This window comes from Scomber scombrus, chromosome 20 (genome assembly GCF_963691925.1).
Source record: "Scomber scombrus chromosome 20, fScoSco1.1, whole genome shotgun sequence".
NCBI classification, from domain to species: domain Eukaryota; kingdom Metazoa; phylum Chordata; class Actinopteri; order Scombriformes; family Scombridae; genus Scomber; species Scomber scombrus.
In genome coordinates, this window is record NC_084989.1 from 6,103,077 (window position 1) to 6,128,634 (window position 25,558).

Here is a 25,558-nt window from a genome sequence, read left to right on the forward strand (position 1 = left end):
TAACCCGAGTTCATAAAAGCGAGGATCAGGCTTTAAGCCGGGCGGTCTAGGGGTGTACCCCTCATTTATTTTTGCTGCAACCTGCCGCAGAAGCCCCAGCGGTTCATCCTCTTAAGCTTCAAAGAAAGCCGTGGCTCATGCAGACAGATAATATGCACAAATCTCCCTTTACCTTGATGTAGATCTGTAGACCCGCATTTTCAAGAAGGATGAGAAAGGATGCAAAGGAACAGATTTGAAAGGAACGGGGGGGAGAAATAAATTAAATGAAGGTCTGTTTTGAAGGGTTATTGCCTCTTGCTTTTACTCCCTCCTCGAGCCACAAACCCCCTCAAAGGACATCTGTCCATCTCTGTGTACACCAAAGACCTGATTAATGACCTGGCTAACCCAGCAGTCAATGCTCAACCACACCACACCAATCTAATTACCCAGAGAAGAGCGCACGACTCTAGCATCTTACCCTCCTCCTCCTCCTCCTCTTCCTTCTCTCCATGCATCAGAATGAGGCAGCATTAAAATGGATGACAAATCTGGATTATGTTGAGCAAAAAAAAGAAGAAGAAGGAAAAGCAGAGCGGAGGAAAATGCCCAGGAATCAAAAGGCCGCCTGTCATGAATAATAAACCAGTCTGCCTCAAACTGCAGTCAGGGAATGATAATGAAATAAATAATGAATTGATTACTATGCATCTGACGGCGCACTGAGATGATTTGTACGTGCCGCGAGGGGGCCCGAGCTTGTTGCAGCACCACCACGGACAGGCTTAATGAAAGAGGAATGACGAATTCCACTCTTTTAATACCACTTGTGATAATTGGGCTCCTGCTCGGAGTGCTCGCCACGAGTGCATCGCTGCTCCTTAGAAAACGTAAATTATGCGCCACACAACCACAGACTTGGCTCTTTTGCCGGCTTTGAAATAAAAAATTAGGCGCCGCCCCCCCATTCGGCGTCGTGATCTGATTAGTATCGGGAATTCAGCGCGCCCATTAGAGCGCATCCAGATTTTTACTGTCAAATCAAATCCTCAATATGATCAATACTTTGTAGCAATGGAGAGTCTTGAGTGGCAACAAATCATTGTGTTTACTTGTACTTTCCGCTGACAAAGAGGCATAGCGGGGTAGAGGAGAGTTCAAGACTGCTGTTACCCGTAACGCACAGATCTTACTCCGAACAATGAACCTCCCTATCAGAGAGACAAATGCTTTAATGCAACCGACTGTCCGACTGCTAGAGGAAGTGGTAAGGGAAGCCATGTATCTTCTAAATCCACTCAGACGCACGCCGGGTTCCTCTGCAGGACAATACGGATCCTGCCAGACTCTCCGAAATCGCCCACGAAGCCGAAAAAATGCACAACTGGACGCACACAAGCATGGGGAGAACACATGCAAAAAAAACCCTGCACACTACACTTTCACACACTGATTAAATTAGTCTGAAGGAGCAACAGGGGCCCTCAGGACAATATTTTCATTGCAATAATAAAGGAAAAGCTTGCTTATGGCCCTCCCCAAGCAAATATTTGGCTTTGGGTCAGCTCTATTATTTATCCCCTGAGGAATACGCCGGGGCCAAACTTTTCAGCAATGAAGCAAAGACTGTAAAAAAAAAAAACAGCAGAAGAAGAAAAACAGTCTGGGCATTTACAAGGCATGGAGGCTTTGGGTTAATAAATCAAACTGGCTGCAAATACATGTAGGTAGTGTTGGGCTGTTGTGTCACCGTTGGGGGTTTGTTGCTGTGAGTGGACTTGGGATATGTGACTTATCCTCATCTGGGGACGGAAGAACTAAATCCTTAATCTTTCCACATAAAGTTCCCCCCGGTGGGCGATGATCGCTTTGTGCAGATAAGCCGACAGACAGGAAAAATATGACAGAGTGTGTTTGTGTGTGTGTGTGTGTGTGTATTTGTGTGTGTGTGTGGTTGGCAAGACAGGATGCCTACACTAAATCCCTGCAGGCAGCCTGTTACTAAGGAAAAGTGAAGTTATCAGTTAGGATAGGAAGACACAGACAGACAGGTAGGCAGACAGTGACACTTATATAACTTATACAGTATATAGTGTGTGTGTGTGTATATTTATATGCATATACATTATTATGTTATATATATATTGTTATTTAAATTTAATGTAATTCTTAAACCATGCCAATAAAGCCTATTAAATTGAATTGAATTGAGCTGAACTGAACTAAATTGAATTGAATTGAACTGAGAGTGGACAGAGGGGATTTTTGTGAGCCGTGGACTCCACCACCACCACCACCCGGAGGTCTATCATTCATCATCTGTCTCGTCAAACTGTTATGGAGAAACTGCACCTCCAGAGACTGAAGGACAAACACAGCACAGCACTACTGTGCTCACGCAGGCAGTAGTCACTCCTAATACTGCATATACACCCTCAGACTGTGACTCACCTCCAAAAACATACTGCAGACAGCTGACGAACTGTTTCACACAGCCATGATTCACCTTTCAGACATTATCTAGCTTTCCTCTGTAGCTGAAACCAGCTTTAAAGAAATGATGTTGTGGTATTTGCAGTTGAGTAACACACGTGAGGTGATTTAGTACCTGGATCCACTCCTTGTTTGAGTCCTCTGCCGGAGTCCACGCATTTTCATAGTAGTTGAGTCTGGAGCGCTCTGGGGACCAGCTTGGGTTGTACTGGGATGAAGCCATGATTTGGTCCGATGTTATCTCTCCCGATTCCATTCCCAAGGGGTCTCTGCAGTCAAAGTCTAGGAAAAGGGAGGGGTGAGATAGGAGGTAGGAGAGGAGGATGAAAAGGGAGAGAGAGAGAGTTAAAAAAAAAAGAAGCAAGTTTAGTTGAATTCTGAGCACTGAAAGCGCCAGAATGTACCCAGCATGTGCTTTCAGTGTCCCCAAGAATCAGAGCTCATCTCTGGGGAGGAGGACACCACACGACAGGCACTCAGCGCTGCTGGCCGGAAAAGAACAGCACATCAGCAACGCCTCAGTAAATCCTTTCTGTTTCTCCCTCTCTCTTTCTCTCACTCTCTGTAGTTTTTTAATGGAAGCGGGATGAAAGTGTTCCGCATTAAGACGTAAAAATGTCTTCATAAAACATTCAGTGTGGGCTAAGTTTACGTCTGTATTAGGCGTTAAAGTGACTTTCACTCTATTTTTTCCACTGACTGGATCCGTTTCCTTCTCCTCCCAGAAGGCAGTTTATCTTTTTTTGCAACACAGTGACTCTTTTTCCCCCTAACTTGGTCTCCTGGGGGAGTTTAGGTACATTTAGTATCTGTATTTTCAGGGCCGTATATCACACTGAACGGACACGCCACCCAGGGAAGGTGGCGGCTCGCCTTGTTTGCATTGACATGGTGCAACCGTTTTTAGGCATCCTGGGCTTCGCGGTTAAAGACTCAGCTGGGTCAGGTCGGCTCCTCTAACCCCTGGAGGTCAGACAAGTTGACACCGGTGTGGACGGAGCAACGGCGAGTGTTGGAATGAACAATATGACCTTTAGATCAGGGCGGGAGTCGTATAATGTCACCCCGACGCCCTAAAGCGACAGTATATACAGGCAAACTTTCACCAACTCCTTTTCTTTTATTGTTTACTTACTTCTTTTTTCTGTCTATGGTGAAGTTTGACAATGTGTGGAGCTGTTAACCTTTCATTCACAAGCCCACTTCACTGAACACAAGACTATGGTTTCATACTTTGCCCCAAAAAAATGAAATCATGTGCTTGTTTGGACACAGATGCCTGCACTCAGAGGGCACAGGATAAGGAACAGTGTGGAACTGCTATGTGGCTGCTGCTCTATGAGCTAACACAGATGGTCTCCCCATCTGCCGCGCTGCTACCACACCTCAGTCACTGGGTCACCGTGTGTGTGTGTGTGTTTGTGCTTTACGGTGTCGATGCTCAGTTGTGTAAGTATAGAGAGTGTGTGTGTGTGTGTGTGTGTGTGTGTGTGCGCGTGTCCGAGTCTCAGCGTGACACTGAGAAAACAGTCTCGCACCTCTCCGCTCTCATCGGCGGCTCTCTTTGAGAAGTCTGCCCGTTCTTGTCAAACTTTTGTAGTCGCGGAGGCCTCCGAATCATCTAGATTAAAGGGTTGCGATCAACAGAAAAACATAAAGGAACGCTTGTTTCGCGGCCGAGGAACGCTATCTGATCATGCGGGTTACCGAGCAAAACGGGATTGATAGGCGAGAAGATAGCGAGGGTGTGTGAACGGGTGAGGAGGGCGATCGGAGGGAATGAAAGTGAGAGAACAAAAAGACAAGGCCCTCCTTTCATCACCTTATCACCTCTCATCAGTTGCTCTCAGCTGGAGTGTACCATTCTGAAGCTTGAAAATCCACTCTGTATTATGCCTAAAAGGGATTATGAACCATTAAAGCGGTGCAAGTCCAGAGGAGCGCAGAAAAAGTTTGGAAATGTTCTTTCTATGTTGGAAACGTAAGACCTAGCGACTCGTGCTAATGGCGGTATTTACTGATGGCAGCTCAGATATATCACCACGCCTCTCAAATGGCCAATGTGAAAAAAGCTGATTTGCGTAATCTGATCTCAGACGTGTGATTAAAGCGACTCGAGTGACTCGGAGGAAAACTGAGGAGAAATGACATCAGCAGTCATCGCTGCGCTTCATTACTGTGATGCGGGGTCCTTCTGTTTGTTGTGTGTGTGTGTGTGTGTGTGTGTGTGTGTGTGTATATGTACTTAACGTCTGTCTTCCCCTGCGGGCAAGAGAAAATCCTTTTGGAGATGATTAGTAGATTTGTTGAATGTCATCCATCTCTATCGCTATTCAAAGCTTTTGTGTGTGTGTCAGTATGTGTGTGTGTGTGTGTGTGTGTGGGGTGGTCTGGCCTCTGGACAGATTTATGACTTCTACAGGCGCTCGTCTTCCTTAATGAAATGTTTAGTCGGAGCGTTTTGCAAAATGGGGTCGGGGGGTCGCGCCCCGTGACGACGATGCTGCATGTTTAAGCCCTAGAGGTGTGTGTGTGTGTATGTGTGTGTGTGTGTGTGTGTGTGTCTACAGTTGGTTACTGGTGGGGAAGCTGCCTTTTGGAGCCTGTCTGGGCCCACAGTTTGTTAATGTAAGTCTTGTAAACCATGGGAGACAGACTTGTACCTTGTTACGCATTCCACGAATGAAGAAGCAGGAGGTGTTTATTTAACAACTCTTTAAGCTCTGTTAAACGGGTGGGAATTGGTTATAATAGGACCGTGTGAAGCTTTAGGTGCAGACATCTGTTTCTTACTTTTAGCCATATTCCTTTAGTGCTTCCTTCACTGCCCTCTAATTCTTCTGGAACTAACCAATTTGGATTCTTCTCCTGCAATCTGAACTCTCTGGATTCTGATTTTATTTAGATTTCTACCTAATTTTTGCCTCTGTTCCTCCTCTGCTGCTGCTGCTGCTGCTGCTGCCTCCCTGGCACCCCCCTGCCCCCGCCCCCTCCAATCTGTGTGAATTCTCTGTGTTTTTACGCCAGCTTACCCTCTGGAACGGTCCTTTCGATGACGGTGAAGTTGGCAGAGAAGCCCTCCTTAGCGATGGCGCTGTCAGTGTTGATTGTCAGTGCCAGGATGCCGGTGTAAGAGATGATCCTGCCCGGAGTGTTCTGCCCACAGTACCTCCCGACATACGGCCCGACTGGAGAGAGAGAGAGAGGAGAGGGGGGAAAAAGGATAAACATTGTTAGTCAGGTTAGAGTTGGGTTAACTCAATATTTGTTTGTTTGCCACCACCATGTCACACATTGGTTTACCAACCCTGCACCCCCCCTGTGGAGGTGTGGAAACTAGTGTGTCAGTGAGGTATGGCAACTCCTGCATTTTTTTAACCCGACACCATAACGACGTCTGAGGAAAAAAGACTCCCAGCATTCCATGCTTGCTTGCCCCGGCGAGCACAAAAAAAAAGAAAAAAAGGAGGAAAGCGGAAGAGGGACCTGTGGTGTCAGTAGGTCACGGTCTCTGTCTATTTGCTGGCTGTAAATATCTCACATCTCGAGACTGGTTTTTCTTTTTAATGTTGTGCAGACTGAGGCGGACACAGCCATGGCTCAGTGAGTTTTGTGAAGGAGACCAAACAAGTAAAGACTGGGCAGAGACAATAGGGGGGGGAGGAGGAGGAGGATGAGGAGGAAAGGGGGAGCAAGTCAGTAAAAGACAGAGGGCAATAAAAGTCAAAAAAAGGACACGTTCCAGTGGGGTGAATGAGTAGAATGAAAGGGGGGAAACGTTAGGGGGAGACAGAGAGGCGGAGAAACGAAAGGGGGGAAAAGAGTGATGGGAGGGTGAGAGCTGGAGAGCAGGAGAGAGCACAATGACCTTGCCCTGGTGCCTCTGATGTGTGCTATGATCCGTGCGTATTCGTCTGTGTGTGTGTGTGTGTGTGTGTGTGTGTGTGTGTGTGTGTGTGTGTTTGGGTTTCGGTGTGCGTGCGGGGTTGGAAGGGGGGGGGACCTGCAGCTTATCTGTGATTACTAATGCTGTGATCAGTGGCGAGTGACAGCCCTACCTCCCCGTGGCCCTCCTGTCATCCAAACACACCTCTTCCAGCCCAGCTCCTACATGAAAGGCGAGGGGGCCAGGCCACTGGGACTATACGAGGGGCAAGGGGTGTGATGGCTCAGATTAATCTTCATAACCTAGGTGCCTTGTGTGTGGTGGATGCGTATGAGTGGATGTGTGTGCTTTTAAACCTGCTAAAGCCCGGCTTGAACATAAAAAAAAAAGCCATCTCCCGGATTATCTGCATGACTCCCCAGCTCTATGAAATTTTAAAGAACCCAGGCATGAACTCTGAGTCCTGCCCGCTTTTCGGTTCCTATGGGAAATGAGGGCGAGGGGAGTGGAGGTTATTCTTCCGCAGAGCCTGCCTGGCCATTGAGGTGTGCTTTGAGAGGAGGAGGAGGAGGAGTTGGGGGAGGCCAGAATGTGCCCGGACATCTCCTCACCTCTTCGCACCCCATACGGCTAGCGCGCCCCCAGCCTTCTGTGCTAATGCATTATCGATCCAGCAGGCACCACAGGTACCGCCTGGCAAAAGCCGACACACTATTTTCCTCCCGTGGCTTATTTTTATTCGAGGCTGTCTATCACACGCACAACAACACTCGAAGGGTGTGATGTCACGTCCGTTCGGAGCGGCGACGGTCCAGTTTCTGCCCCGAAAGAGGCTCAGCGGTGGATAAAAAGAGACACGGATGTATCTTCCTCTTTTTCTTTTGTGTCAGACTTTGAGTTTATATTTAAATTTTCACAAGGAAAGGTGTTTTTAGTTGGAGGTAACACAGGATATATCTCGTCTCTCGACCTATGGGGTGAATATTTTGTAAAAATATGCCTTCAAAGGTGATAATAATGTGACATCTTCTCAGTTCAAGCCTTTGAGATTCTTCTTAATCAACAGAAAATCTTGAAAATGAAAAGATGTCTCACCTCTTGGGAAGAACGTACAAATGAGTTATGGAAATGATTTGCGGAATAAAAAGGTAAACCGTGCACAGTTCAACCCTGCAGAGATGTGAGCTCAGCGAACACTGAACTTTAAGTAAACTCACTTGAAAAGGCGCCCGCGATTTACACTTCAACCTCAGAGCTCCGAATACTGATGTGTGCCGGGTTGAACTAGATAAAATTGTTTCAATTTTCAGCCACGGATGGGCGAGAAAAAGCTTTCATCTTGCCCGCGCCCTGTGTTGGAATAGCCGGCAGAAGAAAAAGAAATAAAAAAACTGAAAACTTCAAGAAGGTGATTTCGCTCACCTGAGTTCAAAGCTTCATCTCGGGCTATGGAAACATTGCTTTGAACCTAGCTCGCCCCTCTCTCTCTCTCTCTCTCTCTCTCACCTGCTGATTTTTAGATGGGTTTGAAAATGCTATTCTAAGGCGATATTTTAAAAATGTGCACACTCTGCAGCCTTTGCCTAACCCTGCTCAACCAGAAGATGCTGCCTCTTATTAAGACTAAGATGGTTCGCTTCTAATTCCGTGAGCCTTTTTTTTTTTTACCACCCATCTAGTGGGAAACACACTGAAACCTCCAAAAAGGAAATTCCTTTGAGGATCGTTTCCTGCGAGATTGAGTCGTGGTCTTTATGCAACAGGATTTGGAGAAGCAACAACTTAAATATCATATCCTAGATCAGGCGTCCGAGTCCCAAATGTGCAGACACTAACAAATCCTGTGACACAATGCAAGCCGTGACAGGGAAAGGAAGGGCGGGAGGCTCTTGTAATCAGGAAGTGTTTGGCATTGAGCGATGACTAAGCATTACGCTCATGTAGACAGAATCTTGGACCCCTGCCAAGGCTGGTTAAGGCAGTTAGCCCACTGGCCCGGATAATGCCATCATATTGTGTAGAGGATGTTAATTTTCCCTGGTAAAACTGTGAAAAGTGACATTGAAACCCCCCCCCCCCCCCGACACCCTCCCACCACCCCTCTTCACCCACCTACTCTCTGTCTCTGCCAGTACAGGAGAGTGGGATTATACATATTTTAACATCTTTCCTATAGTGGCCTTGAAATGACTCCTCTGTGTCCAAATATGCAAGTGGAAAAATATCATGCCTCCATTACATATCTTTGTCTTTGTGTTTGGTAACCACATTTCAGAAAAAAAGTTTGTTTATGTACATTTTTTGTATACATAAGATTATTGGCCGAAATATCAATATCCACATTTTTTTTATTCCCTAATATCGACATCGGTATCAGTCCAAAAAAATCCAGTATTGGTCGGGCCCTAAAAATCTACACTGTTTGAAGTTTTAGAAATGAGAAAAGCATACTATACTAATAAAGAGAAATGTGCAATTCATATTATAAATACTAATACACCAAGTGATCAATACACAATACGTACCCAGTAACTGATATGCACTTATGTTTCATACTTTACAAATGTTTATGTACTTTATAAATGATTTTCAGAAGTTTATGGATTCTATGGATCTTATGTAATTTCTGTCTAGTGTATGTCTGTTATTAGTGAGTCAAAGACAATTTTCCACCATGGTGCACAATAAAGTTCTATTCTATTCTATTCTGTTCCATTCTATTCTAATATTGCTCACCTCCAGGGAAGCCATCCCAGATCTCAAGCCTGTCGTAGCGGCAGAACACGCCAGTAGGGGGCGTCGGGTCAGGCTCCAACTCGAAGCTTTCGAACTCCAAGATGATCTCGGACATCTTCGGGGCGAAGATCATAAACGTGCAGTCCAGATTGTTGGGGTATTTCTCGGGGTAGCCAGGCGACTTTATGACTCCGCTGTTGGAGGTGAAGTTCCTGGAGCATTCAGGACCTGCGGGGGAGGGATGAAAAGAAGAAAAGAAGTGAAAACAAGATGAGACTGGGGACAAAGAAAGGGGCAGGATTGGTTCTATTGAACGACGGCTTGTTAAGTGTCCTGTTTTTCGGATGGCTTTTTTGTGGTGGGTATTGAGAAGCTCTGCCTCCCAGTCAGTCTATTGAATGAAGGATAGTTTATGGCCTACAGATGAGAGACCACCTTCATAGTCTTGTTCAACTGGAGGCTACATCTGGTTCTCTGCCTTTTTTTCCCCATTCCCTTATGGTCACAAATGTCCTACTCCATCACTGAGTGTATGTGTGTATGTGTAAAATTTGTAACTCCTGGAACATCTGGACTGCGAGAGCAAACATTAGTGAAAGGCTTCAATCAACAGAATCAGGGAACGATGAATAAACAGCTTGATTCACGCACACACACACACACACACACATAGACACACACACATACACACACAAGCCTCATCAGGATACGTCTGTGTAACATATGAGAGGTGCTCAGGAGAAATTACAGTGTCAGTGATGGAAGGCGAGGGCAACGACTGCACACATACACACATCTACACACACAGACACACACTTAAACGCACAGTATTACACAAGGGAAAGTCAAAATATTTATTCACAGCTCCCTGGAGAGCTGCCTTTCAGATGATGAGGAGCATTAACACATTTCCCATGTTAGCCATTTGTCAGAGCATCATGAGCACAAGATTATTATTTAAGAATGAGTGACATGTGGTAGAAAAAATAAAAAAACGAGGCTAAGAGTTGCAGGGAAAATTTTTTTGTAAGGGAGTGACAGAAAGAGATATTAAGACATGCAGGCTCCAGCAGTGAGGCCAGAGAGCTACCAAGTCTGCTTCACAAAGCATGCACACACACACACACACACACACACACACACACACACACACACACACACACACACACACACACACACACACACACACACGCACAACACAACAACAACAGGGGAAAAAAAGAGAGGACTACTGTCATCCAGGGCAATTATTTGGAGCCATTAGTGGCAGAAATGTGCCCAGGATAACGTCATTTTCATGCTAGTCTGACAGCGCGCGTGATGGGCACAGATGGGGCTGATCGAAACCAAAATTGCAGGGAGTTATCGCTAGATAGAGCCTCCGTGCTGCAGTCATTGTAGCTTAAATGAATGTGGCAAACTGCTTTTTCCACTGTCACTCAAGCATCTCGCAGGGGCCCCCTAATTCAGGACCATCAGGCCCACTTCAGCCTGTCCACCGGCAGAATGAGTGAAGGGAGGGAGAACCATGTTGATTTTCTTTTCTCCCCAAGTCGAAAGCCGCGGTGAGTGGCGTTTTGACTCTAAAGAGAGTTGACATTTAGTGCAGCGGCAGAAAGTGTGGCTTTCGAGAACAGTGGGCACCATTAATTTCACAGCTTCCCCTCGTATTTACCCCCAGAAAATGGAGAGATTTTGTCGAGAGAGGGAGAGTGTGAACGTTCCCCCGGATGAGAGGGTGGCTAGATGCTGCGGATCTGCACTTTACCACGGTGGATTTGGAAGAAATGTCAGGCAGTTTTTTTCCAAGGGGGGGAGAAACCTATAGATGCGAGCCACTTCTTTGGGAAAAAAAGACGACGGTCGTCCTCCTGAGTGCTCTAGACAGCTGCGGTACCCGAGGTGCAATTCAGGTCAGTGTATTGAATTTCCTGTGGATATTGGCTCAGAGCTCCACTCTCCATCCATTTCATCACCCCTCCAACATGACCCTTATCTCAGCTCAGGAGTTGACCAGAACAGATGTGGTCATTGGGAATGGTTCACTGGGAAAAAAATCTGTCAGCCACTAAGGCACTTTAAAAAAAAAAGGTGTCCAAATTGTTCATTTTCCCACAACTATTTTTCTGTTTCGGTGATCTTCCTGAATGATCACGACTGAGGCCTAACAAAGGACAAACTCCCCTATTGTCGGCTTTTGTGTGCCTGGCTGCACTTGTACCACCCGCTCCCAAGAAAAGGACAGCGCAAAGACATCACAACAAAATAGAGTGGTGAGAGAAGACAGAAGCACTCTGGTCGGTCCCACCGGCAAGACAATCATCCAACAGATCTCTTTTATCTAGTGCCTCCACACGGGAGGGCTTACGTCCTCAGCTCCCCCTCGCTACACCTGGGATGCTTTGTGTTGATGCCTGCGTGAGAGGCATTCAAGCGTCCGTATGCATCTGTATTGACAAGCAGACAAATATATCAGGTTGTCTTGCCCTTTACTCACTCTGTGCATCTTCCTTGCTTTATTGCAGCTGTTTGCAGTTGTTTGTTGACTGGGCAATAAACAGGAGAGAGAAATGGATTGAAATATGAACGTTTTGGAGCTTGACCGATATATAGGTCAGCCGATATTATCAGCCGATATTGACCTATCACAGATATATCGGTATCAGCCAATATGTCATCCGATATGTGCCGATATATATATTTTTCTACTTATTCAATTCCCAGATAAGTTCACCGTTTTAGGGTACTGATGTCATTTTATACAAGAAAATGTATTGTTAAACTGTAAAATATCATCCATTATCTTCATTACATTTAAGGGATCGTTCCAAAAGATGTGCATTTATCTGTATGTTCTGTACAAAGAATATTATCGGCCAATATATCGATATCGGAAATTTTTGTCTCCCTCATATCGGTATCGGCATCGGCCCTAAAAATGTCCTAGTATCGGTCGGGCTGTGGTTTTGACACACAGGAGCTCATCTCAAAGCAACACTTAGATGTTTCACTTCATTTGAGATAAAGCAGATAGTTTGGCCGCATTGAACCCCAGTCGTCCAATCACTGCCTTTAAACAAACACCAGAGTTTAATGACAGGAAGTAAGAAGAGACAAGAAAAAGTATAACCTTCAACACACAACGTTTACCTGCAACCTTCAACCAGGCACTCCAACGTTTACTGCTGGCAGTAATGGATTCTTTTAGCTCTCGTTTATATTGAGCCCTTCTCCTCTGGTTAGGGGGGTAGGTGGGTGAGAGGGGGGGAGTAAACAAATGTCATTCCGGCTCGCTCGCTGAGTGATTAGAGTTTGTTTAACGGGACAAGTCGTTGCCAGCAAAATGATATTTAATGGAGATCTGATTTCAATCTTCACAAGTGTTGGGGAATTATAATAAATCTTAAATAAATATGGTTTCGGCGTTAAGAGAGCAGGGCGCCTTTCAACTCTTAGCTCCCTGATGACTTGTCCTTTTATTCACTGTTAAGCAGCTGCTAGAAGTGCTGAAAGCTGACTAGAGGCTGGGCGTTAATCATTAGAACAACATTGCTGCGAGGAAAAGGCGTTAAATGTGACAGCCATCTCGCCGTTTTCATTTTTTAAAATCCCTCCCTGTATCTTTCTGTTTCACTCTTTCCACAAATCCACTGCTCTTTTTTTTTTTTCTTTCCATCTATTTAACTCTCTCCCTACTCAGTCAGGGTTATTAGTGGCCGGAGCCATCGGGTCTGAAGGTGTTGTTCTTGGACTGCTACGTAAATCACCGCTGTTTATGTTCCGTGTTGCTCTCCGGCTGATCATTAGCCCATTCCGACCCCTTTTTTCCCCCCCTTCACACCCATTACTGCCTCCCCTTCATACCACCCTTTTGTCAACCCCCTCCGACTCCACTGTGTCTAACAGAAGGGTTAATCGCTGGTAGAGAATAAACTCATTCAACACTGGATCAAACATTAACCCGGAGCCTGTGGAGCGTCAGTCATCGAAACAGATGGTTAGACGGGTTTGCGTCCACTAAAACCCCCCCCCCCCCCCCACCCCCCCCCCCCACACACACACACACACACACACCTTCCCTGAGGCTCTGCACTGTTCTGTATCTACTGTGCCCGTGACGTGGCTCAGGTGTGGGGAGGGTAGGGGTTTAAGGGAGGGAGGGGTGTACATTCTCCCTCTGGTTCCTCTTAAAAGAAATTTGTTGTCTTATGTTTCCATGAGGGTAGCGTGTGTGATGACAGTACGTCTCCGTGCCAGATGTGACCTATGGCATCGGGGCGTGCCGTCCATGAAAGCCAAATGTGCCCCCGTGTGTGTAAGGCCCTACCCAATACAACCACACACACACACACACATACACCTCTACCTTGAAAGTGTTTGTACAGGTGTGTGCTTGGACTGAGAGTGCCCGCATCATGGTGACATGATAAACAGAGCTATAAGGTGGAAAGATGGTGAGTTTTTTTTTTTAGTGCTTAGTAATCGTGAGTAGACAAAGACTGAGTGTGTGTGCGAGTGAGGAGGGTGTAAGGAATGGAGGAGGGGAGGAGGTGGGGGGGTAGTTACTTCCAGTGGCACTATCTCTGCCTCCTCGCCCACTTCAATGGGCCCTCGGCCAGCCTTGATGTGGCTGCGAGCAAACTGCTGAGCTGTTAAAGGAAAACATATGTTGTGCGTGTGCGCGTGCACTTAAGAAACACTTGAGGATTTTAAGCAAGATACCGTCAAGACAGCGGGATTAACGGATCTTTGTATAATCTACAGGAGGACCAGGATTTCAGCGGAGTGCAACCTCACTTTAGCTCATATATATACGACTTTTTTTGGGGGGTAGATATTAGTGATTTATGTCCGCGCTTGTGATTGTTTATAAAGTCAAGGCTGTAGTTTGCCCCGGCTTTTTTATTTACCATTTTATGACTGTCTGGAAATGGAAGGCCTCCGTTGAGACACACGCTCACAGCTCACTTGCTATTCTGCTCCCTTTAGCTCAAATATTTCTCACTTTTCGACTATCTCTATCTTTTGCTTTCACCCCTCCCTTCCCCTCGCACCACCCACCGGCTCTCTCTTCCTGTCTCTTGCCAGACTTCAGCCGGCGGAGCGAGGCTGCCAATTTGCAGGCTATAAAATAAATAGCCCATGCTAATTAAGATGGTTGGATGGGATGGAGGAGCGGAGAGAGGGGGTAGAGAGGCTGATGAGGAAGCGGCCACAGAGAGCCGCAAAACAACCTGTTCTCTTCCAATTAAGACACTTCGCAGTCTACCGCTGATGAAAACCAGGGTAGTGAACGCCAGCGTGTGTGAAAGTGTGTTGACATAGTTTACGACTTAAGTGGGTAAACCTGCGAGCGCAAACATACTTGTATAGGTTGCCGTGTGAACCCTGAAGGGAGGATGTGTTTACATTATTTTCCTATGTGGGTATATTTATCATCCACGTGACCTTTGTTTGTGTTGAACCCAGGAAGAAAAAGCAGCACCGGTCCCTGAGGTCAACCTCCAGTGATCTCCAGGCCCATAATCACAGTGATAAACAGCCTGCATTCTTTCCATTTTCCTTCATTGGCATGCACAAGCGTGAGCCTCCCATTCCTCCATCCGTTATCAGAGCATCTGTGTATCATCATTAACATTACATGTGTTAGCCAACACAATGTTTTCCCAACTAATACCCCGCTTGTTGATAAGATGGGCTAATCAGCTAGCTTTGTATCTCTCTTTCTGCTCGGTTCTCTCTCTCACGCTCAAACAAACAGCTCTGTTAATTGATCTCAGAGCCCTTCTCTTGGCGGCAGGCAGTAGTCAAAACACTGAGCAAAATAAAAAGCATAAAGAGAGTCTGGATCCAATGAGGGAGCAATGGCACTCCGCAGGAGCTCTTCTCCACAGGGGGGGGGGGTGGATTGTGCAGGGTGCATAATACCCAAAAGAAATAGTTCTGTCTTGGGTTTTATCTGTGCAACCACCCTATTCTCCTAACCCTGATTCCCCTTAGGATTCAATCAGCAAGAAAAAGCTCTGATTTTGATCTCGCTCGAACTTTCTCGAGTCCCGAATCTTCTATCCGCGCTTACATCCATATTTCTTGCTAGATCCCCCATATCTCAGTGACTTCTAAGAGCGTGTTCAGCACTTTCCCTCCTATCGCCACCGGGCCCCTCACACGCCTCATTTATAATCAGTCCTGGGTAATAGATGAGACTGGGAAATACCACGCTAATCATGGAAGAATGTAGTGGATTTATCCGGCCTATCGAGGGGGGAATGAAGCAGCGTGTTCGCAGATGAGCTGGCGTGTGTGTCGGGGGTGGAGCGTTGCTTTGATCTCGTAAATGGACCCACACTCCACCAGCTGCCCTGTCGCGATGGTGACACGCACAAGCCCAAACACACACACACACAAGAGCAGACACACACCAGCCTAGATTAAAAAGGAAGGAGGAACCTTGCGGGGGCCATTCATCATCGTCTTGGAGGTCACGGGGGGCCGTCCAACAGACTGCTGCCGAGGTTAATTAATGAAAGTGGAGTCTGGAGCACCTGTCTGCCCACTAGTCACTCTCTCCAGATATGTGTTGTCCTCCTTCCCTTCAATCCAAATAAAGGAAGGCAGCCGACTAACAGGAAATTCTCTCACTTGATGTGTTCCTTTCTGATAAGATAGACATCCCCTGAGGATATTTGTGTGTTCTCATACCTGATTCCCATCTAATATTATCCAGAGGCTTTTTTTTTTTTTTAGATTCAACATTAAGGAAGGAACCAAAATCTAATTAGACACCACTGCGGTGCTCAGAAACTCAAATAGGTTAAAGCACATCCTGCTTAAATCCCCGTTAATGGCGCTGAATCGCACTTTCTCCACAACCTGCTAGGCTTTGGTTATAAAAGCAGGTTAATGCCGTCGCCGTCGCCATCTGACGGCGAACCAACATTTGCTGAATCAATGGCAAGCAAATGATGCCCTCGCTTTATTGTACAATAATTCACACCACATAAAAAGTGCTACAATTATGGAGCATATGGGACTATGATTCATTGCTTCTGAATGCAGCATATTGCTTGCCATATTGCGATTGCATAATTTGATGCTCTGGTGCCTTGACTAAATCACAAACAAACCATGAAATTAGACGGAGAGACTCGTTCTTACCCCATTATCAGAATTACTCCACCGGAGCTCGTGCTGTGTCTTACTGTGGCATGTGACAGATTGAGCGAAAGGCAAAAAAGTTGAGTAAAGATTGTTTGAAATGATTTAATTGTGATGTGAAGCTTGTGACGGTGTTTTCTTTCAAACTTAAAGCAATAAGTCACAAGCTACTTCAAGATGTGAATTGTTTTTTATGTTAATTCATTTTGTAGTGGGAAATGAATGCAATTATCATGTTAACTAATCAGACTGTCGCATAGAAAAGTGTGAGCTTCTACATGCATCTACATTGTACTGCTGGATGTATATATAGCACAAAAAAAGGGGGAAGGTGTTCTTTTTCGGGAACGGCAGACAGTAGCTGGTGTGAAAGACATACGGAACAATCGCTTCTATTTCTGACTTTTGAAACAGTAGCTGACCAAACATAATAAGGTCCCTTTAGGAGCTGCTCTAGAACTTTCAATCAAATGACATGATGTGATAAATCTAAAAAAAGCCCTCTAAAGAGTTTGTCAGCACCTTTAGTTCTTGTTTCCTGGCAACAAGACACAAACAGTTTCATGGGATATGTGACCATCAATCAGAGAAATGGAGTAATAGTTCGAGCAATGGTGTCATCTTGGAATAATCAACCCAGTTTGCACTCCTACTTTAATAAAACTGTAAAAATGATGACATATTTTCAACTTAGCGTCTTTAAATGGACAATATTAAATGTGTGGTTGTATGTCAGTATTAACCCTTTCATGCCTAGTGGTCGCTACAGTGGACATCTATTCAAAAGATGTTTTTTTATATATATATGCATGGATTTGGATGGCATAGTTACACTTCAGCCACCACAATGGACACTACTACATCATCCCATACACTACCACTTCATCTGCATCACTTTTTTGGTTGTTAATCAGTTGATTTAAGTTAATATAATATGTTTTTTCATGCCTAAAGAGAATTTTTTAAAAGATTAGGAAAAAAATCCTGACTGAGATTATCATAATTCATGCATGAAAGGGTTAATAATATTTTATGTGACATCCCAGGTCATGTTTCATATAGTTAGGATGAGGTGAGGCCACCCACCTGTCTTAAAGATCTCATATCGGATGGAGAAACCTGCTCCGTGGGTCTCGTAGTCAGACACGAACTTGATGAAGAGCTGGTTTCCAGAGGAGACCACCGGAGAAGGGGCGATCTTCCCGCAGTACTTCCCCACCAGCTGACCGCTCTCATCCACTCCATCTCGCACCTCCACATAGTCATACCTGAACAAAGAGAGAGAGAGAGAGAGAGAAAGAGGCAGAGTGTTAGTGATACTCTGCTTTGTAAAACATTTCCTCCTTCAGGGTTTAACTTTATTCCTGTCTTTGTTCTTTGTTCTGCAGAAGTAAATTGAATTCGGCTGCAATTAGTGTTAAACAGCGATTCATTTCATACCGTGCATGTATGTGAACACACACACACACACACACACACACAGACCCACACGTTCATACTCTGAGGAGCACATATACACAGAGCAACACAGCATATTGTGCAGGTAATGTAGTGGAAATAAAACACTGTGTACTAATGAGGTCTCAGGTTAAAACTCAGAGAACAGGTGTGCAGGCTACACTTTCATTACATCACACTCACACACACACCATGGAGGTTTTGCACTCCCAGCAGCACTGAGGTCAGGTTTACGTAACTTGAACTGCTTTAACTACTGAACTTCATCTGAACATTTGTCTATCTCCTGTTTAACCACGGGACGACACTGACAGTGTGTGTGTTCGTTTTCTATAAGGAAAAATGTGAATTCAAAGTGGTTATATTTTGGCCTTTGGCTTAGGCTGGTGAATAGAAAGAGCAGGTGTTAAAGCTATTAAACACACACACATACACACACACACACACACAGAGTCAAACATCACATTCAAATGGAATTTCAGACCCACGGCTATTGAAGGGAGCAGCCGCTTAATTGAGTCGGCACAGGGTTTAGGAGCAAAAGAGGAAAACAGCTTTGAAATAGGACTGGGAACAGGAGCCATGACTCACACACACACTCTCACACACACACACACACTCTATACACACAGAATCTGGCATGCGGAACTTAAGCTGGTAGAGAAGCAATGAGGGCGGCTTTTCGACGAGGGTGGTCTAAACAGCCTCAGGTTATCAGTGTGTGTGTGTATGCGTGTGTTTTTCAAGCACTTGTTAAGAGTGTACGTTTAATGCATTCGAGTTGTGGTTTCGACTCCGGTGCCTGAATGTGTGTGTTTGAGTTTGCACGACGGTTGAGATGACTTCTCCATGCCGTATTTTGACTGAGAGTGACGGGGAGAGTGCCGCTCCAAACGGCAGATTTGGGTTCAGATTTCCACAGTACTTAATTGCCCATAACGCCCCGTTCCTGCCAAGTTTTCAGCTCTGCAGGCCACTTATCGAATGTATTCCTGCCCAAACCCTGATGACCCGCTGCACCCGGCTCTTCCATCTTCATCAGAAAGCAGGAAAAAAAGGAAAACGACACACACGGCGAATACAGAAATGAATCTTTATATATGCAAAGTATAATGTGCAGCAGGTGTGTGGCCATGTTGAGTCACACACACATACACACACAAGCTTCTTTTCTGTCTCCTCCTCCCCTTCTTTAGAAAATATGTGCCTTCTGGGCATAGGGGCCTATTTTCATAGTTTTCCTTGATTCCCAAATTACTGTCAAAACATCAGACCTCCTTAGCAATTCTGAATTCACTTAATGCCCCAGATTTCATACAAAAAGGCGATTTACACTTTTGAATGATGGCTCAGGGTGGGCTAAATCCCTCAGGTGCCGCCAGACTTGTTTTCACACGCACCCTTTTTTTTGCCACCATCAACAAAAACTGGTTTCCTTCACCTGTCTCAAATTTTTAAAAGATATATTTGTAAAAACAGAGTTACCAGAGGTGATTTAGGAGAGGTGCATGTATGTATATGTGGAGTTAGGGTGCGTACTTTGTTTTCACACATTCTTTATGTGGAAGTTTTATGCTTTATAAGTTTGGAGTTGGCAAGTGAGAGGGAAAAGACAGAGTGTAACTAAATGTAGAGCCGGAGAGAAGTGCCACTCCACGAAATTGGGTCCCATGAGGAGATGCAGGAGGGGGGGAATGGATGACTTCACTTGTCTTTCTGCTTGGATGGAGTAATCTGAGGTGATATGGAGCTGTCAGCAAGCATCAAGTGCCTCCTTATCTTCTTCTTTTTATCTATTTTAAAGTTTTAGTCTCCTGGGTTAGAGGGCACCTTGCATGAAAGCCACTGCTTCGCCACGGAGGTCGACTAAAAAACTGACTGGAAAGATCTCGTGTTGTCCGCTTTGACTCCTTCATATAGTCTGAAACTCTGAAATTCAGAAGCTAACCTTAACCTTAACCCTCTCTTAAGATCACATCTTCTTCCCTCTCTCCTCACGGGCCCACCAGCTGTGGCAACAACTCCGCTCGACTTACACAAGTACCACTTTGTTTCAGCTACTTTATCAGCTGCAGCTCCGTAAAAAAAAATATTAGTTTCACATGGTGTTTACAATGTTACCCCCTCCACCCCGCTCCGATTTGCGGCTAAACATCCAGGGAGTCGCTCGTTATTTAGTTTAAAGGGTCTCCTCGAGCGGGGGTCGGGTTTCTGTTGTAATGATGTCATCGCCCTGCCAAGTTTAGTCAACACAGTAAATATTTATAGCGAGAAGATTAAAGTGGAACCAGTGTTGCTTTTTCTTTTTTGGCAGTCAGCAATGATGTTAATGTCGATCGAAGTCATGTGTCTGCTTGTAGTGAAGCGCAGAGTGTTCTGAAAAATAAACTAGAAGCATATTCCAAGATGATGCAGCACTGAGATTTTTCTGTTTTCTATCTGTGCAATCAATTTCTCAGTTAGAGGCCCTCTCCTCTCCTCTCTTCCCCTCTCCTCTCTTCTCCTCTCCTCTCCATCTTTTGGTTCCCAGCTAACAACAGAGAGCATCAATCTTTCTGTAGCCCTGCTCTGTTCTATCAGCAGACTTATAATTCACCTCAGAGCCTATGTCTCTGCAGCTATCTGACTCCCCCCTCCCCTCCTCACCACCACCACCACCACAACCCCACCTCTCCCCGCAACTGCCAAAAGCTGAGCATTGCCAGACGCCTAAAAAATTGATGCTGAGATGCATCACTGAGATGAAGAAGGAGAGAAGAGAGAGGAGCATGCTGCAGTAAAGCTGGAGGAGCTGAGCGAGTATTTGTGTGTACATGAACGAGATATATGTGCAAACAAGTGTAGGTAAATGTACAGTAGTGCGTATTGTGTACAGTATAGCATGTGTAATACATGCTTGCACATGAACAGAAGCTACAAAATGAATGTTTTCAGTCCGCCTGTCCTCACAGACTCTTTATTTACTACCCAAACAAGAGGGCTACTCTTATTTTTGCTTCTATTTCAGCTCCTCGCTCCTCCAGGAAAGCTGTTTATTGCATTTCTTTTTTTTTTACTCTGGCACATCATCAGCTCGGATGGCCCTCGTAAAGGCGGCACAGCAGGGAGAGAGAGGATGCACACGGAAGAGAGAATACGCCCTGGGGGTCTTCGCTGTGCTGCACGAGGAAAGAAAGAAGAGACCTCCTTCTCTTGAAACGTCTCTATTTGTGCCTTAATGACTGGTGTGTCAGCCAGAACTCCAGCGGTTCTGCGCCAGTGGATCCACAGGCTCTTCTCCGCTAACATAGATCCATCCACAGGCTCTTATCGTCTGGAAGACATTATGTTGGGGGGAGAAAAAATGCTTGGCGGGGCGGTTTGATGCCTCTGAAAAAGCTCTCCTGTTGCCAGCAGTGTTAAATGTAGCTATAATCCATTGCTCTAAACACCTGTGGGGAGTTGCTTCTAGGGTTGAGAGTCCGTAGGGGAAGACAGAGGACAGTTAACATCCTATATCTAGGATCATAAAAGAATAGTAGGAACATGGCCTACTTTTAAGCCACAGATGGTCCTACAGTTTTGGGGGCTTGCCTCTCTCATCTACCGCCCCCCCACCCTCCCCCCCGAAACATCAAGTTAAACTTAGATTCAACCTCCGAGGGGCTCGTGTGGCGATGTGTTATGTCGTGTCGCCGCTGTTGTCGACGTCTTTATTCCTCATGACAATACAATCCAGTTGAGCCGTGCGCCTATTTATCTGCCTAGTCTGCTTTGGGTGTGGGTGGGCCTGCCAGCACACTACAACACACACACACACACACACACACACACACACACACACACACACACACACACACACACACACACACACACATAGAGCTGCCTACCACAGTGCTAATAGTGAAAACTGTTTGCCAATCCAGTGGGGAAATTAAAGGGAAAAAAGAGAGGGGTAGTGGGGGCGAGGCGGAGGAGGAGTGTGGGCGCCGGGTGAATGTAATTCTCAACGACCTTCGCTTCACCGACTCAAATGTATTAGCCTGCCTTCTTTCTTCGGGCACAGAGAGAAAGCAATCCGCTAGTGTCAAACGAGAACATTAGCCCTCCTTGCAAAGCCAAAGAGAAGGCGACAAACCACCGGCCTAACAATATAACAGTTATATTGCCTGAAGCTTTCCCATGGAAATAATCTGTCCTCCCTCTATAAATGTCTGCTTGATATGGTTCTACAAAAGCAATACAATCTGAGGCAATGGAATAACGCTATGACAGACTGTATAAGCCTCGTACAATTGGTTAGATTTCTTAATCGGGCCATTTATAAGCCGGGGCATTGCTGTGGAAACCCCCAGAACAAGAGCTCTTTCTTTTGCTATTACTCTCCCTTCAGGTCATATGTGTATAGAACAAAATGCCCTGCGCTTTTTTTCTTTTTCTTTTTCTTTTTCAAGCATTTCTCTTGCTGCAGCTGTCATTGTATAACTTGCTATTGCACAAAAACATGCCACCTACAACATGTCAAAACATCTCTGGGTACCACAAGAGGGAAAAAGGCCTAAATAACGGACTTTGGAGACAGCTATGTGAGTCCCAGAAAGAGTTAGCATGAAAAAAAAGGAGCTTGTTGTCAGCTGTCAAAAAAAACTGTCCAGCCACAGAATTCACGTGTTAACGAGTCGCGGCTAACAAACTGTCACTTGGGGCTTCGGTAAAACATCATTAATGTTTGTTCAAGGGGCCCCTGAGACAAGCTGATCTCTCTCACGACTTAGTTTTTCCGAGCCTGGAGGGGACATACCTACGCTGCTGAACTAAAATGGTCTCTCTCTCTCGACTTTCCTTCCCTTACTGCCTCGTTCTTGCATGTGACATTCATTAACCCGCGCTAGAATAACGGGTTCCCTCTTTCCCTGGGCCCACGTGCAGTTGTAAGTTGTAATGACCCCCATGTCAACTCGTCTGGACAGACAAGGAAATACAAAAAAAAAAACCAGGGCAGTAAACCAGGTCTACGTTTTAATGTTCCCAACCCGAGACAAGTTGCCGACATTAAGCTTTTTATTGAAAAGAAAGACCTCATGGTTAAAACTCAAGCTAGACTATGATGAGTGAAAAAAATCACTTTCTCCACTCCGCAGAAAATTATTGGAGAAGTTGAAGACCTCAGAATGTGGCAACCCACCAGCGGGGTGAACCACCGACCAATCAGAGCCGATGGGGTTCAGAAGTGGTTTCATGTGGGCGAGGGGAGAAGGGCATGATTGCTTTGCTCACCACGACACCGCCACATGGATGTATGGATGGAAAGATAAAAAAAGATGGATGAAAAGATATTCGGCACAGCTGCACCCGTCCGAGAGGGGCGTCTTTGGGTGTCACACCCCAACACGGTTACGCTCGGCTCGCTCATATTTTTAGATGCCGTGGTTGTTTCTGATTTTTTTTTTTTTTTTGGTGGCCACACGTTCGCAAAGCGTACTCGCTTTCCTAAACAGCAATTATCATTAGCATTGATGGATTTAGTGTGCCTCCATCCATTAGCTTTCCTAATTACACTGTCGAGAGATCTGGTGTCGCCAACAATCAGATTAATGAATTTGGCTATTTAGACACAATTATTGCATCTACCCCCTCCCTCCGCAACATGCACAATAATCCTTTATTCCGATATATGAGCACAGAGTGACAAGAGGGAGATTTCTGCCCCGAGGGTGGGTGGGGGTGGGGGTGGGGGGAGGCCTTTCTGCTCAGCACAGAGCCGCCTCACACTGCCGTCAACTGGAGAGAGGGGGCGGGTGGTGGGTGGGGGCTAAAAAACAAGCACGGGAAATAAAACTGACCACAAAAGCTGCCACTGTTAACAGGCCGTCTAAAGCCCCCCCTGCTTACCTCACATGTAGGACCGACTGCACTTTGAACTTTGGCAATGCTGAAGTATGTTCAGCTGACATGTTCTCTATTCCCATTGGATCTGTGACATGCCTAAAGGGCCAAACAGAGCTATGCACATTTCAGTCATCCTGTTATGCACATTTTGACCTTCTTCCCTCATTAAAATGGTGACGCGTGACAAATAGGTCACAATAACGTGATTATAGAAATGTGAATACGTGTCAGTGGTTGAAACAAAAGAAGTAGTAAATTTACTCTTTGCTGTTATTTGATCAGTTGTTTTAGATAGCATCTGATCTCAATGACTGACCTAATTAAGTGAGCTTTTTTTATTTTATTTTTTGAAACTATCTAACATTTTAGTCTTTAACAGTTTCAAAATGACATCAGTGAAATCAGATTTTCACCTTTATTTTTGTACTTTTTATTTACAGCAAACTATCTTCAAATATTCCAATAAATTCCCCTTTTTAAAATAAAAAGTGAAAATGAGTCGCTCTCTCATGCACATACAAAGTATGTGAATAAAGCATCTATCACTGCGGCACAAAAATACAAGCAACCACTTTAATAACATAAATAATTTATCAGTGAAAGCACATCAATCTGCAGTGCATTGCTGATGTCTAAAGTCCAAGACTATATGAAAACTGTATAATACATAGCTGTGGTTGTGAGCAGGGTTGAGAATATTCATCCAGCCCACATATCTTCTTCTATTGCACATCTTGTTATCGTGAATACAGCAAGAATGAGTAAGAACAATTAATTAGAAAACCGCCCACAGCAACATGGAAATACACATTTAGCACTTTTCCCTGCTAAGTGAGTTTCGGAAATGAAATGGCTTAGCATACAGCAGGCGCTCTATGTGTCTTAGTATGCTGATATGAATATTCACGATCTGAATGTATACTTTTGCAAATGAAGCGGCGAACCCTTTGGGTAGATTTCTAAGAAACATCTCATAGAAGTAAAACTGCAGTGTAGTAATGGCCTCATTATATAGTCATTTTGACTGAGAGCTATTATGCAATATGGCAGTTATACACCCTCTGCTGAAAAGGTTGAACGTGTTAACACAACACACTCAGAAACTCTGTGATATGATTCACAAAGGACCAAAAAAAAAAGAAGAAAGGCAGGAAATTGGTATAAAACTGTAAAAATACTAGGAAAGAAAGCGAGCCAATAAGATAGAATGGCTGAAAAGGCCCGTGTGTTTTCTCAAAGAGAGAAGAAAGAAAAGAGAGGGAGAGAAAGAGAAAGAGAAGCGCTCCAGCCCATTTCTGGGGCCATTACAAGAGGGAATGGCTCCCATTTGTCCCACCTTGACATTTGAGAGGATCTCTGATTACACAGGAGAAAGGGGCAGGCAGAGGTGAGCGAAGAGAGAGTCCTCCACAGGGGTCTGTGGCACGGCTCAGATGATACGCCGTCGTTACAACAATGAGAAGTCAAGGGTAAAAATAACAGGGCGCTGGGACAAAGGGGGCAATGTGGCACAGCATGGCTGACACGTATACGGCCTTTTTTAAACACACTGTTCCTCCCCTCCTCTCGTCGCCTGCTCACCCCCCTCCCAGAGCACCTATGGGACTCAGTGCCATAGATACATGCGCACCCCACGGGGAGGGAGGGAGGAAGCACAAGGCTGCTTTATCTTAACCTACTGTATAATGAAGATACAAAGACCTACAATCCCCAACTTGTATCTCAAAGCAGTAAGCAGAAGTCCAAATACAGGGTTTTTGGAGCTGGGATCCAGTTCAATTATGATTTAACCTCCACAAACTTTAAATACTTTAAAAGCATGAAACCTCACAATTCAATTTGTGTAAACCATAAACCATCACCAATCATCCACCACCTATCATCGCCACATTTTAACAGGATTATTTGTCTTTGGATGTCTTGGGCCTATTGCTGGCAGACATTTCCATTAGAAATAACAAATGAGCTTCAGTATCA

General features: G+C 45.2%; 1 protein-coding gene across 2 annotated transcripts in view; it reads right to left on the reverse strand.

The window, feature by feature from the left end:
• Positions 1–25,558, reverse strand: part of nrp1a (neuropilin 1a) — a 61,828-nt gene that overhangs the window by 23,525 nt on the left and 12,745 nt on the right. For both annotated transcript variants that reach the window (XM_062441751.1, XM_062441752.1), the window contains exons 4-7: positions 17,342–17,523; positions 9,098–9,325; positions 5,508–5,663; positions 2,591–2,757 (exon numbers count right to left, since the gene is read on the reverse strand). In XM_062441751.1, the coding sequence (XP_062297735.1) occupies positions 2,591–2,757; positions 5,508–5,663; positions 9,098–9,325; positions 17,342–17,523 (733 nt within the window). The remainder of the gene's footprint in view (positions 1–2,590; positions 2,758–5,507; positions 5,664–9,097; positions 9,326–17,341; positions 17,524–25,558) is intronic.